Genomic DNA, 15998 nt, shown 5'->3' on the forward strand with positions numbered 1-15998 from the left:
TCCGAGCCAATCAGGACGAGCGGAAACAGGTCAGGTAGCTGAAGAGGACCTCAGAGAGAGCGCAGGCAGGGCAGAGCAGACACACACGCCAGGAGGTAAGAGAGCAGACACACACACCCACACACACACACATTCACACACACACACACACACACACCTTTAACTCTGTGAGATCACAGTTCCCGTCTGGGCTTGTGCTTGTGCATCTGCGTATAAATGTAGATATACCAGCAGAACTACTTCACTGCGTATGAGCGTGTGAGCATGTTTGAATGAGTGTCAGATCAGAAATAGGGCAGTGCCATTTTAGTCACTTAAATTAGGAAGGGTTTTTTTCAGGACTGCAAGCAAAAAAATTACTATATATGTCAGATATGTGCATGTGAATATCACTAACATTTGTAAGTATCTTTAGCTAAGAGTTTACTTACATAACTTTTCCATTTTTTTGAATGAAGTTTGGTTTTACTGTTAAATTATTTCAGTCATCAGAACATTTTTACGTTAATTATAGCTCAAAAACCTTAAAAAAGATGTTGAAGTTAGGGAGATTCAAGTGCCCTGTGCTCCTGTTTGGCTATGTTTTGGTCCGTCTCTGTGTGTGTCCATGTGTGCCTGAAAGTGTGTGTATGTGTGTGTGTGTGTGTGTGTGCGTGTGTGTGGATAGAAAGCAGGTCCCTTCTGTGTATCACTCTTCTATTTATAGTGAGAACAAATCCCAGATATGAGAGGAATCCTTCTACCACTTAGAGGCAGGGAGAAAGAGAGAGAGAGAGAGGGTGGGGAGAAGAAGAAAAGAGAAAGAAAAAAGAAAGAGATGGAGAGTCGAGAGGAAACGAATGTATGAGAGATAGATAGAAAGTTTAAGTGAACAAACGAGAGAGGTCCAAGAGTATAGAATTGACCATTAGACGATACAGTACTGTGCCATCAACAGGTAAGTTACATTTGCTTTGCTTATGTGTTTTAAAGGTGCTGTGTGTTTGATTGGCAGGTAGATTTAGACCTTCAATGTAATATCCATTCAGCATTTTGTAGTTTTTCAATGGAGCAGTGTGGAAGTTAAATATAAGATAAATTGCAGGACCATACAATGTTTAGCTGAAAACTATTTGTGTCCATATTTTTACAAATTTACACCTCAAAATACCGATTTAGTCCTTTTTCAACAAATAATAACTTGTGAAGTTGGCATTATTCTGTAATTTTTACTGTTTGTCAACAAATCAAAAATGTGTCAGTCCATTTTAGCAGTATTTTATAGCTTCCCTGTGTGCTTATTCCCTTTCTTAGATGAGAAGATTGACTTGTACACTAAACATAAAGCCAAATCCAGGAAACAGTTAGCTTAGCTTAGCATAAAAACTAGCTATATTTCTGCACATGATCCCCTTTAAAACCATAACGTCTTATGTTTAAATTTAAGTTTTTGCACAAATTAAACAACACAGATATAACATGGTGAACTTTAGCGGTGCTGTTTTTTTATTTTATTTTATTTTTTTTTACTTTTGTACAGAGCTAGGCTAGCTGTTAATCCTTGTTTCCAGTCTTTATGCTAAGCTAAGCTAATCGGCTGCTGGCTCTAGTGTCTCTTGGCAACAAAGTGGATAAAAATACTCCCCAAAACATCAGAATATTGCTTTAAAAAGAGGTGGACAATCATAGAGTTTTGTTGTGCTTTGTTGTGTCATGTTAATGGTAATAAATGAACAGTGGAACAGTCGACAACAATGGACGACAATGGAGGTTGATGGCACGGAGAAATAAGCTATATCAGACTTTAGCATAATAGAAAGTACGTGTTAGTGTGATAAATTAATTGAGATTTGCTGACGATAAAAAGAATATAAAATATCCTCAATCTTATTATCCTTTAAGCTAATTGATCAACAAAGGAGCAAATCTCTTTTTTTTTTACTCATGCATTTTTTTCCATACTGTACATGCAGCTTCAGCTCTCTAAACATGTCCTCTTGTTGATGTTCCTGAAGTACAGTAATAACTTCACGCACTGATGCCTGCACACACTCGTTCACACACCCACAGACACAATGCACGTCAAAGAGCATTTTTGTAAGGTCATCTGCACAGAGATTTAAAAGGTTTCAACATTTGGAAATTTGAATAGTTGAAAGTATAGTGGAATAAGTGGAATAGTTGTGTTTGTACGGAAGCCGAGAACGGCCATGCTTGCAATTGTTGTTTTGAATGTCGTTATCTTGAGATCACAAGTTAGTTTATCTCATTATCTCGAGTTGTTTCCCTCACATGGATAGCTCTACTATTTAGAACAAGCACGTGAACGTTACAGGTGGCTTTTAATGATCTGACATTTTCTGTTTAAATCAGTTGCTACTGTTGTCAAGACGCCATCTTTGCATGCTGGCATAGCACTCCTGATCTCTGATAAACATTATAAGTAATAAGAGGAAATGACCTTTTGTTTTCTGGTGATAATGGGTTGATGATCTCGTTATCTTGAGAAAACAAAAGGCGGATTTCTCGAGATAATTCATCACAAGATTTATCACGGGTGGAGCTCGTTCCCATTTGTCTTCGCCTCTCCATGTCTCCCTCACGTGGAAAGCTCAACTATTTAGATAAAGCTCAAGAAACCTACAGGTGGCTCTTAATGACGTGGGTTCAAATAATGTTTGTTCTTATTCCCTATCGCCAACCCACTTTCCTTTCTCTCATTAAGTCTCATAGAATGAAAATGCTTGAAAGGTTTTGTTTGGTACTTGAAACATCCCATCATATTATAATCAACCTGCCATTTAGCCATGACACAGATGATAAAAGTGGTGTCAATAACAATGGGTACGTAATGATCTGACATTTTCAGCTTAAATTGGTTGCTACTGTTGTCAAGATGCCATCTACACACGCTGGCATGGCGCTCCTGATCTCTGATAAACATTATAAGTAATAAGAGGAAACGACCTTTTGTTTTCTCATGATAAGGTGTTGATTATCTCGCTATCTCGCGATAACAAAGCTCGTTTTCTCGAGATAACGAAATAATTAACTTTTGATCTCGTGACAGATATTGATATTAAAAAAAAAAAAAAATGCAAGCACGGCCGTTCTTGGCTTCCGTAGCGTCTGTGTGTGTGTGTGTATGTGTGTGTGTGTGACAGAGTGTGTGTGTGAAAGTGAAAGGGCTTGTCAGGCTTTGCTGTGTGGCGTCAGGGGGGGGCAGCTGCTACTCATGGCCAACATAAATATCATCACGTTGTGCGTATGCATGAGCCTGTGTGTGCATGTCTGCGGTTGTGCAGTGTGGTGTCCAGGCTTTTGCTTTCATGTCAAGGACAGCAAAGCCCTTACTGTATGTTGTTGTACAAACAGCACCTTGGAAACAGTATCTAAGCGCTGCCACTGAATGCAGCAGCCGCAGAGCCTGAGGGAGGCACACTCTGTTTCTCTGGTCCTCCACTCACTCCGCTCTGAGCGACTGGTAGATAAGCTAAATAGGCCATGGAAACTTCTACGATTAGAAGCCACTTGGGTCAGTGTTGATCTGTGAAGTGGCAGAAGATAGAGTAGAAAATAACTGAAAAGAGACAGAGAGGAAATGAGGAAGGGTGGGCACACAGTGAGGGATTTACAGGAAATTAGGAAATCTTTTATTTTATTTTATCAGAAACCTTCTCAATTGATTGTTCCCTAAGCCTCGGCTGTTTAGATTTCCATTTTTGTGCAACAGTATTTAGATTACAATGATAATGGTGGCAGATTTAACAGTTACCACTGAACATTTTTAGATTTTTTATTTTTTGAAAGAATGGGTTCTTGATTTCAAAAACAAAAACAGGCTTCACATTTCTAGCCAGCTGAAATGACAACTGTTGCTTTAAGATTTTATCAATTGTGGCTAATATTAAGCCAATATTAAGCTAACGGTAGCACCGAATACCGTTAGCTTAATATCAGCTGATGGCTACATATTATGCTTAAAGACTGAGGCCAAAAGTTAGTGACCTGTTAAATTACAGCTGCTCATTATACAGTAAACCATTGATTGTAAATGATATAATGAGCATAAGTGAACAAGGGAGTGATTTCAGACATGAGTATATCTTTTTTATTGTAAACAAATCCCATGACTTGACCAAAACCAAATTTTATCACTAGCACATGGTATAATGCCACAGAAAAATGCATTATTTACTCCTGTTTGGTTAAAGGTATACTATGCAAGATTTTCCCAAAAAAAAACAAGGTATAGACTCACAACAAAATGACAAAGTGATCCCTCTCAATCATCACTTATGACCCACTAGAAGTGTGTGCTGGTGTATTTATCTGCAGACTCTGCCCTCTGCCTGTATTTTCTTATTATTTTGCTGTGTTCAGGAAGCTTCTGGGCGTGTAGCCAGCAGCCAATAACAACGTGCAGGGTGTGAGGTCAGGACTGGTAGTGTAGCGAGCAGATTACATCGCTGTCTCCGTCTTTGCTCTCTGTGTCATGGATATATAAGGAGCTGCAGGTCTGTGTGTCTGTTGACCGAGGGCGGGGCTGAGTTACACACATGCAGAGCAGAGAGGCCGCAGCGGACGGGATGAAGCTTCATTCACACAAAATCCAGCAATGCGACACTGTCCTGCAGGGTTGTGCAGAGGTGTGGGCGTGTTTATTTGTGCAACAATCAGAAAATAACGTTTTATTTATCTGATTCACGGCTTTGTTCTCGTTACTGCCACTCCCTCTCTTCATTCACTCTCTAGCTCACTCGACCCACGCTGCTCTCTCTCTTTCGCTAGTTGAGCCAGGGAGGAGGGGCCAACTTTGAATGCTGCGTGTTTACAAACACCGACTGACAAATCCTGCATAGTATACCTTTAACATTTGCTAAAAGCTAGCTGGTTAAGCAAATTAGTGAGCCTTTTATAGAGATGAAACTATATATTTGTGACCCATTTTTAAAGATTTACATATCCAGTAGGAATGAATTGGCTTCATGGATGGATGCTGCAGACAAGTTAGGGGAGAGATGGACTAACACATTGTCGGTTTTGGTCTTCATTGGATTTGTTGACTATCATAAAAATATAGCACTAAATACAGTATTTATAATGATAAATAACTGTAAATTTCGTTTGTACCTGCACTCCAGAATGATCCATTGGAGCGTAATACGCCGCTTTCCAAAATCATTACAAGTCACTGTTAAAAAATAACTGACACTCGCACATGAGACTCGCGGTTTCCTGCAGCTTTTGCTACTTTTTTCCATCTAACCAACTATCTAGCCATAACTATAGGTCGTTTTTGGCAGCTGAATTTACGACCTGCAGTGATGTTTTTTTTGGAAGGACAAGCTCATTTGTCGAGATTTGAACTGAGGCCAGTCGGTGTGATCGATAAGCCAATTTAGATCCTGTTGCTGCTGTTCCTGCTCAGAGGGAACGAATGTCAATAAAGGAAGGTGGAAAGCATTTAGAGTCACATTTCCCAGTTATCCTGCCGTACACCTATACATCACCATATTTAATTCAAGTGTTTTCTCTCTCTCTCTCACACACACACACACATGCTGTTACACTTTTATTTTGTCATTTCCCTGCTGTCCCTCTGTGTCCCTCTCATGAATGATTCAGAGAACAGTTCCTCTACCTGCCTCTCTCTGTAAGAGTCGCTAAGCAACTGAAATGCTATCCCGGGCCTTGAAAACCCACAGAAACAGAGTGGCAGTGTCCCCCGAAGTGCACACATACACACACACACACACACTCTCTCTCTCACACACACAGCTGAATGTCTGTGATCTGTGCTTCCTCCAGGTCAGTGGACTTACCGGGGCGATTATGTCCAAACCATCGTCCAACGTTAAGGCCCTTCAGGTAAAAGAATTTCCTCTGTGTGTGCACAATAAAGTGTTTGCATTGGTGGGTGTAGTTGTGCAGAGTGTGAATATGTGTGTGTGTGTAACTTTGTTGAAGGCAGAATTCTGTAAAACCCTTTACTACTTTCAAAACATCTTGTCCATGATCTTGCTGTGGGCACAACTAGTCAATAACACTGCATGGGTTTGATTTCTTCTCTGCATGGATAAAATCGGATAAAAGCATCTTATAAACAACCTTCCCTCCTCTTTAAAATAAAGACTCCACATGGCACATTTAAGTATTTATTGGCAAAGGCAAATACAGTTCTTTACTTTACAGTTCAGACTGTGCATATACAGTATCAAGGCTTTATTAGTGCAGAGTTTTTAGCGAGGCAAAGGATGCAGGAGCCGTCTGTATTTGTAAATGTGTGTGTGTCGTGTGTGTGTGTGTGTGTGTGTGTGTTAATGGCTTTGCGTGTGCATGTCAGAGAGGGTTTTGTCCGTCGTCTCTCTTCACCTTGTGCTCATTTTCTTGTCTAACCATGAGTTAGGCATCAGGACAGCGGATTTTGAAATATCGGTACAAAACAAACATGAGGTTTTTTAGTTCCGACACTTGCGGCAGACAGTCAAAGAATCAGTCTCGGCACTCTGTCGTACATTTAAGTTAATCGCAAAGAACAGCAGAACAGCTTCACAGTAAAAACATTTTCAACAAAAAGAAGGAAAAAAAAGCTTTCTTTTAATCACCATGCCAGTGGCTTTGCACATTGAATGTCATTACAAATTATTATTACAATAATCAAAAAATTACCTCTATTCTTTAACATTTTTAAAAATGAACCATATCTTTGTAAGAAGGGATTGTTTTTCCAGACAGGTGTTGGTTTTCATTTAATCACTACACTATGAAAATCAGTATATTATTGTAGTGTGGTAATGCAGTTTCAAATGGGATCTTTTTTTGTCATTGTTATATTCACAACAGCTCGGAAAATCCCAAAATTAGAGAGTCGGCTGCTGAATTGACCGAATTTACATGATACCATTCACAATGTCCGTGTTTCCTTATTGTTTGTATCAGGGGTTTGATTTTCTTACAACATACAGTAGCACAAACATAAGGATTAATTTAAAGTTTTGGCAGCCAATTCTCAATTATTGGGTGTCGGAGCCTTCTTGAACACACCATGAGTGAGGATTTTCATTATGATCACACTGACATGCAGCGATAGTACAACTTAGACCCTTAAAGAAGCAACAAAAGTGCATTAGTGCATTACCTTTTTTTGATTTAGAATTACGTATTTGCAGTTTGCTTCTTATACTGCACTTAAATAAATGGAAACTAGTGCAATCATTGGCTGGAAAGCAGGAAATTAGCCAAAACAGTTACGTCTAATTTGGACTAAAACTTGCACAAACACCAGTATGGTCCTCTATCGTTTGGCCTGTGCAGAACAAAAAAAATTGATTCCACTGTTGGCCACAGAGGCTTATGGCTCCTATAGATCCCCATTTTAAATTAGACACTGCTATAAAATAGAAAACAGGTGCCAGACTGACATTGTTGAGTCGCAGCCAGAGTGGCTGTTAGAATTGGCAAATGTACTGCACAAGTACATTAAAGCTGTTTGGCCATGAGTTGGTAATATCACATCTAGGCCAAAGAATAAGCAGGATAAATCATCTGCTTGCTTAACTAAATACATATAGGGATTAAGTGTCTTGCTCAAGGACACTGCGGCAGAAGAAAACGCTTTTCAACACTTGAATATTGGATAAAAGCCTGATTGAAAGGTTGTTGTTTTTTTTTCACGCCCTGTTGCTCCTAAATGTCTGGAGCCTCCCCCTCCTTATCTAGCCTTTCCCCACATGTTCACACAACACTTTAAACAAGTTTACTCAAGAGGCGAGCTTAAAGGATTAGTTCACCTTCCAAATAAACTTTTTTTTTCTCAACCCTCATGTCACTCAAAAGCTCTGGTAGGACTGGCTGACCAGTTAGACTCTTCTGTTCCATCTCAGCCTCCACCAGATTAATGGTCATCTTTTTATAGCCCCCAAAAAGCAAGCATAAAGAGCCCATTCAATTCATCCAAACAGTTTGAGAAGCACCACTGAGACATTTTGTAACCAGTGTTTCCAGTACGGGTGCCAAAGTCCAATATTTACCACTCTAACACCTACTTTTCACTGACATTGCTCTGGCAGTAAAATATACACACAACAAGAGAGTCTAACCGGGCGTGTGCATTACTGGTGAGAGGAGTGAAGATGAATATGATAAATAATACCAGATATTTAGGCCCTCGATGCAGTTTGTTTGGCTATAAAACACTGTGCGCTGTTTGGAAACATTTTTAGAAGAATGCAAATCACATATACTTTACATAGCAGCTAAACCATGGTGATGTGAGGAATTTGAATGTACATCTTTTATTGTTTCAGCCAGGCATCTGTTGCTTTTCATTCATATCAGAATCTTGAAAATCCACTTGCATTATGGGAAATGTAGGGTTAGGGAAGCTTTAACCCCCTCTCTCTTGTGAGTCTCCTAACTTTATGGTGTGTAAGTGCACTACTAAATTGCTGGAATGCCCCTTTAAAGAACTAAAACTCGCAAATACACTGGCACGGTCCTTTGAGGGAATGCTTATTACAACTTGAGCCTCATTTTTGTAGCTCTGGCAATCAGTTCAACTGTTTATAAAAACACCAAAGTAACTGCTGAGATTGTGGCAACACTGCTAAAAATCTGTCCAACGGGGCAACAAACACAAGCAGTCAGAGGATGACACAGGTTGTAAACCAGTGACCAGTTTATTCAGATCATCTTAACCACTTTATTTGGAGATAAAACTACAAGTGAGTGCAGAAACAATGCTCCTAATAATCCCAGGAGTTGAGAGGTTGGTCTGTCAGTTGACCTGAATGTTTACGATAGTTTTAATTACATCTTTTTAATTTTCTTATGGAAATACATTTGATTAACCTTTGTGGCTTTCTGACTGCTTGTGATAACCAGTAAAACCAATGGCAACACAAGTTGTAATAACCCTTTAATAATGTGGGGGGAGACTGAGATGGACTTAAGAGTTTAGGGGCTTTTTTTTGGTGTGTTAATTGGATTTGAACAGACATACGGGTGAGTATAATGATTGAATTTTCAATTTAGGATGAAATATTCCTTTACAGTAATCTTTGGTTGCGCCTGTTGAAATGTCAGAAGGTGTCTGTGAGCACGCTAAGCGTAAGACAGTAAACAATCCCAGCCAAAGCAACATTACAGTGATACAAATCTTAGCAAACATGCTGTGAATGAGGTGATTTTTTTTTTTTTTTCCAGAACTTTCCTTCCAACCTTCTAACTTTAATCTTCTGGGGGAAAAAAAAATAAAACTCTCTCATGAAACAACAGCCAGAATCCTCAGTAACACACACACCACACTCCCTCTCTGTACAGCTGTACAATATGAGCATATATACAATACATTACAGTACAGTACAATACAAAACACAAATCAAATCCAAGTGACAGGGCTTCAGGGCAGGCAGCATTAGAACATCAAGTTAGCAGGCAGATCTCTGAGCTCTGTGAGTGTATTTATTTGCGTGTGTGTGTGTGTGTGTGTGTGTGTGTGTGTGTGTGGGTGTGTGTGTGTGTGTCCCTATTTTCATAAAGACACAAGTCCCTTTTAGGGATACGATGATACCGGGAAGTAATGGTGATAATCAAAACAAGAGGTTTTTAAGAAATAGCATGAGTATACACACGCACAGACACACGCACATGCACAGACGCAGAGACAGGAAACTTTATTTGTGTAAGTGTTGAAAGTATCTCATTGGCTAGTCTTGCTGTCCGTCAGGCTAATTTGAACATCCCGATGGGAGCTCTGCGTCCAGGGGCGGGACATCCTGTCAAGAGGAGAGAGGAGACAGTAGACACAGAGGAGGTGAGACAACACAGGAGACACACACACTTATACAGTTTCTATAGATTTATAAAATATAGATTATTTTGTATGCAAACTCATTTCCTTTGCACTATTTTACTTTGTTCATATTCATAAGTTTTAATGGAGTAACTTGTAATTGCAAGTAATGTTTTCAAGCAGCTAAAAAGCACACACACATACACTGAATACCCTCCTCGATGTATAATATTTAGTGTAGAGAGATGATTTAAAGAACCATGATGCACATTGTACACATTTTATTTTGAAGACATATTTGTTGACACATGCAGCTCCATGACAGTATGTACCTCTGTTTGTATTCTGATTTTATTTATTTATTTTTCCTCAGGCTCATTCGCCAGAGCAGCAGAGGGATGCTCCCCAGACGCCGGAGGAAAAGAAGGCGTTGCCGGGTGCAGTGAAACTGCCTGGGCCTGCCGTTAACCTATCAGAGCTGCAGAACGTCAAGAGCGAACTACGATGGGTCACCAAGGATTAACAGGTCGGTGGTCATGAATCCTGTTTTCCACATCATTTGGGTTTTTTTTTTCTTTGGGGGTAAATGAGTTATCGACAGCTGTTATAAAGCTCTAACAGAATTTCAAATAGACTTATTTGGGAATTGGGATTCCTGCGTAGAAAGTTCTGTCAACACCAATCACATACTTTACATAATGTGAAAATCCATTGTATTTAACCACAATGGAGTCCCTAAACAGAAGAAATGCATTGTTTTGATCATGTTTATAAGCAATTCTCATAAAAATTAGGCAAAATCAAGAAGAATCAAGGTGATAAAACAATTAAAAAAGTATTTTTTGTGGTTTTAATGAGGATCTATTTAAGAAAAACAAACTGCAAAGAGTTTGATGATATTTTATTTATGCTGAGTCCTTTTTTTAAAATTTTGACACATTTAACTTGTTAGAAAACTGAACATCATAACCTTTACAAAGGTAGGATTTTTTCCACCACTGTTTGGATTGCATTAGATTGTACAGGTGCAAACTAATCCTGAGGTAATTTGTGTATTTATCATCGTCGGTATCTGGACACACCGCTGATCCATCGATGATAACAGCTTAATTGGAATTTTGTGCCACGACTCTGTTGAGTGTTGTCCAGTGCTGACACCTCGGGCTTAAAGAGTCCAAAGAGAAAAATGCAAATCAGAACCAAACTACAGAGGCACAGAGCTCAGTTTACAATTTGAGTCACTGGTTCTTTGTGAATGATGCAAATCCATGTATATTAAAACAGTACTCTACAAACACAGGTCCACATGTACACAGTACACAGAGAGTAGCTTTTGTTCAGAGTTACTGATAAAAGTTAAGAATAGAAAGGTTGTAAACACACATCTGGGCGGTATTATGTGTTTTCTTTTAAAATATGCTAATTTGTTGCAAATTAGTAGCGTATAAATGTAACTTCTAGGAGATGAAGTTGTCTACAAGCATTTCAGAGTTTCAAATCCACCCAACCTGCATGTCATTAGATTGTGGGAGGAAACCACTCAGACATTGGGACGACATGCAAACTAGAAAAACCCCAGCTGTCCAGGTCATGTTTAAAGCCGGGACCTACTGTACTCACAGTACGGGGCCAAAATAAGCCATAAGTCATTTTCCTATTTAACATCCATATGCAGTATACAAATATTTCATAAATGATTTATAAGACACCATAAACAGTTGTGAAAGTGTTTAATAATATACAGTATTTGTCTGCACTTACAACTTCTCCAATGAAGATATGTTTTATATCATTACAACTGTGTTTTACTATATTGTCATTAGTCATCTGTTTAAACACCAGCTTCCACTTATGGGTGCCCACAGGAGGAGTTGTTGTAAAATACATTATTAAATACTTACATCTGTTCACAACTACATTATAGTGTGTTATAAACCATTTAAATAGGAGCTGTTACTAATTAAGGCGTGTTAACACGTTTCATAGGGTCTAAGTTCATAGTGAGTGAGTGAAAAGGGACACATATTTGTTCACGCTTTCATGACTCCTACTGTCTTGACTAAAATCTGGAGTTATGTGTCTTTGGGATGGGATACTTATGAAAAAGAGAAATGTTTTTAACTCTGCATATTAGGTGAATTACAGCTGTTTGAAATTTTATGAGATAAAAGACACCAAACCATGAGACGCCAATGTCAGTGTCATTATATCTGTGTTACAGTATGATGCTTTCAGATACTGGATGGTATCAGTATCTCATCTCTACAATAATAACATGCAGTGGTCGGAGTCCGCCACAGGGAGTCAGTGTGGGCTGCGCTGCTTTGTTTAGGTCAAGCAGAGTGTGTTGATGCCGCTGTGTGTGGGCAGGAGGGGGTTGAGTCAGGCTCTATTTATACTTTATAGGAGTGTGTGTGTTTTAGTAAAAACGTGTGTGTGTGTGTGTGTGCATTGAAGGGCAGGTCTGTGCTGTGACTTTCTCAGCGGGACACGAAAACCGCAATATCCAAACACTGTGGTTGTTCTGCCCTGCTCAAACCACGTGGGAGTGCTGTGTAGGAGATAAATGAGAGAGAGACAGAGATGGAAAAAGAAAAGAAGACGCTGATGATTGAAGTTTTAGTTATGGACACATTTCTCTCAGGCTGAGCTGCTCTGGAAAGAGAAATAACACGACTGTTCATACTCATTTTAAGCAGGTTAAGAGTGTGTTCACACCGGACAAGTGACAAAATTAGATATATTCCAAAAAATGAGTATGCACACTAAACCAGTGGATTTTTGAGTGTGCTTTTAATGGATACTGCTTTTCCCACAATCCAGTGCACAAAGGAAAAGGAGCAGCTGTAAAAAAAAAAAAAAATACAATAAAAAAAGCTTGAGGAAGATCTCAGAAAACATTAAAAATTGGAAAAACATTTTGTTTTCTTTTAGGGGAGTTTAACTGGCATAGCTATTCCGTCCATCAGCTCTTATTTTCTTCACTACATAGCCAAAACTATGCAGACACTACATTAATACACCCATATGTTGTTGTTGAACATATTCCAAAACCATAAGCATTAATCAAGAGCCTCGATCACTCCTCTGTGGGGGCTTTCCATAAGACTATGGAACCTGGTTGCAGGGATCTGCACTCTGGGAACTGTTGTTGAAGGCCTGGCTCGCAGTCGGTGTTGTTCTGTACAGGCCAGTAAAGTTCTTCCTCACCAAATTGGGAAAATTTTTTTCTTTATGGACCTGGCTTTGTCACGTTGAAACAGGAAAGAGCCTTCTTCAAACTGTTGCCACAAAGTTGGAGGCACATCACTGTCTAAAATTTTGTTTTTATACCGTAGTATTAAAATTCTCCTTTAACTGAAAACCCAACCCCAAACCAAAAGTACACAAAAGTATGTGAGCAAGGGTGTCCACATGCTTTTGATCATAGAGTATCACTTCCTGTTAGTACAAAACAAAAAAGTACACTAACTGCAACAAGAGTTTACCATGAAAATTAGTATTATACTGGTAGTATATAGTAGTACAAAGCTAATGTTTGAGCTAAAAAGCAGATTTTTGAACCATCATTAGCTAAAAAACTTAAATATTTAAGACAAAGGGCAATGTAATCCATATATATTGATTATACAGAGGACCTACTTAGCTGCAGGCTAGCTTAACTGCTTCAAATTAGGAGGGTCAGCTAAGTTAACTAACACATCATTTAGCATGGGAATATGATTGATTTCTCAGCAACCAATGAGCACCCTATGCCTCATTTTATTAGCTTCTCTGTTAACCTCTTGTCTTTTCCACTGGGCTTCAGTGTAATATCAATAGCTGGCCTCATGCACTGATGTTTAACTTGAAGCCTGGAGGCATGCCTCGCACAAGTGTTTGTATGACTAAAACTTGAGTCTTTGAGATAGAAATAAACAGAAAATGTGGCAGACAGAGGGGGAGGAAAAGGGTCAAGAGAGAGATAAGAACAGAGAGAACCAGATCTTATATTTCTTAACAGAAGGTCTGCATCAGTGACCCGGCCCTCTCCTTGTCCCAGTCCTGCTGTGTCTCTCGGGTCCAAAAAAGCTGAACACAGATGGTGAAAAGCCCTCACAGTGTCTTTGTCTGTCTTTTTTTCTTCTAGGAGCCCCAGCCAGGCGGAGAGAGGAAGGCAGATAATCTTCATAGACACAGACTTGCCCACTGCCACCGAAGAATAGCAAACTACAGTCTAATCCCAACATGTTCGGCAACAGCTCTCTGTGAAGCCAACGTCTGCAGGAAGTGTTCAAGATTCAGCCTATAAAACTACCGGGAAGCAGACATCCACAAACTCTCTTTCAATCAGTACTCTAACAGGTTGAAACACTAAATACAGTTTATCTTACCGTGTCAGTTGATGTTGTTTTGTCTCTAAATCCAAATTTAAATCATCATTTAAATAAAAAGTACTGTAGAGATAAAGCAAGATAATCTGACTTCTTCCTACTGCAGGTGAGCCTCCACTTTACTTGGACTTTTAGAAGTAAGCAAGTTGGATTGCAATAAAGGGATATTCTTTGCTACTTTTGCTTTAGAGGTTGTTTTAACAAAAGCAATATCTTAAATCCGATGGACATTTGTTGACAATCGACATGAATTCAAGGAATCCACCTTGACAAAAGCAAAAACTGTGATTCCCCTTCTAACTCTGTGATGAACAACATGAAGACACTTCTTTTCCGTACTTTCAAACTATTCAGCACTGATTTATACTGATGCTTTCTATTAAATTATTCATTTCTAAATGTTGTTCACAACAGGTGACAGGATATAAGTTCAACTGTACTTCTTTTTTGGTTTTGAAATTATAATATTTTTGTTGTTTCATTGTTATGATTCCCAGAAACTGCTATCTTCAGGAAAATACTGCAATAAATCAAGATGGTTCAAATAATCACCAAACTCTTCAATTTATTACTGGTTGCATCTGCTATTAAAGTAAAGGAGAACGGCGATGTCTTTTAGAGTTAAAGGATAAGTCTGATGATATTCTATATTTTTCTCTATTATCAACAAATCCCATAAAAAGACCAAAACCAACACTGATCCTGATATAATTTATTGTCCTTTATTGTCTGTCCAATAGAGCTCCCATTGTTATCCAACACTGACTGTATAAAAAGATGGACATATTGAGGTGTGACGTCACCCTTTGGTTTGCATTGGAGCTTGTTTGAAGCTCAGAGTTGTAGCTTATGGTCGGCGCCATGTTTTCCATTTGAAACCAGGACCTTCCAAATAAGGAGTGTGGAGGTGAACGCTAGCTTACTGGGAACACCGTTAAATACGGGAACACTGTAAAATACAGAATTGTCCCGTATTTGGAATCTAAAAGACGTGTTCCGTATTGAACTGATGCGGGACGTGCTTTGTTCCATATTTCTGAGAATCAGTTTAGTGCAGGTCGATGGGAGCATGTGCGCTCTTTCCCATTTACATGAATGAAGCCATTTTTACTTTCTACTTTCGGCTACTTCCCATAATTCTCAGAAGGTAACGTCACTACATCATTGGTAGGAGTCTGGATAAGGAACATGCTCAGCCAATTGGTGTCTTTTGCGTCAAACCAATATGGCGTCCCATTTCCCTGATGATGGCAAGAGCATAGTAAACACATCACTCACCCAGTTAACTGCTCGGTAAAGTTGAGTATGTTATGGTAAATTTCAAATTTAAACCTCCAGAAAACCAACAAGGTGGTGAAAATGACATTAAACAAGCTAACGTTAGGGTGGTACTTCAAGCAGAGAATAACCAGTTGCAGGCTAATCGCTGGAGTGCCAAAGGACAGAACCGTCATAGACAAACCGAGTAAAACATGAGGGAGGATAGACAGGAGAACATGGCCGTTGTGGGGACTATTTTGGAAATTAGACAAGGTAAGCATGAGTTTTGTTTGTAAATGTGTCAGCATACTCTGTAATTCTATAGCGTATCTCTGCTGGGATAAGTAGATCTGAATAAATATTTGCATAGATGATTGCAAAACAGAAATTATTTGGAGTGTGAACCTATGAATCCCACAGTTAAATATGTGGCCAATTGCATATGATGTGTTGAGTATCTAAAAATAAATGTTAATTGTTTGAGGTGCAGGGCTGTCATTTCATTTGCCTATTATTCGCTAACGTGACTGCTCATTGTAGAGCCAGAGTTGTTGTGGTAAATGGTTGAAGCCATTGCAGTGATTGTGTAT

General features: G+C 39.1%; 1 protein-coding gene across 2 annotated transcripts; it reads left to right on the forward strand.

Annotated features, from left to right (window-relative positions):
• On the forward strand, positions 1-14696 carry smpx (small muscle protein X-linked). 2 transcript variants are annotated; one of them, XM_067578668.1, is made up of 5 exons: positions 1-95; positions 5791-5850; positions 9710-9796; positions 10149-10301; positions 13905-14696. In XM_067578668.1, exons 2-4 carry the CDS (start codon positions 5815-5817, stop codon positions 10296-10298), a joined length of 273 nt encoding a protein of 90 aa, XP_067434769.1. In that variant the 5' UTR covers positions 1-95; positions 5791-5814; the 3' UTR covers positions 10299-10301; positions 13905-14696. The 2 variants fall into 2 exon arrangements, with proteins under 2 accessions (XP_067434769.1, XP_067434768.1); XM_067578667.1 differs by lacking the exon at positions 1-95 and adding an exon at positions 779-937.
• Positions 14697-15998: the final 1302 nt, after the last annotated feature.

This window comes from Thunnus thynnus, chromosome 21, assembly GCF_963924715.1.
Source record: "Thunnus thynnus chromosome 21, fThuThy2.1, whole genome shotgun sequence".
Lineage (NCBI taxonomy): Eukaryota > Metazoa > Chordata > Actinopteri > Scombriformes > Scombridae > Thunnus > Thunnus thynnus.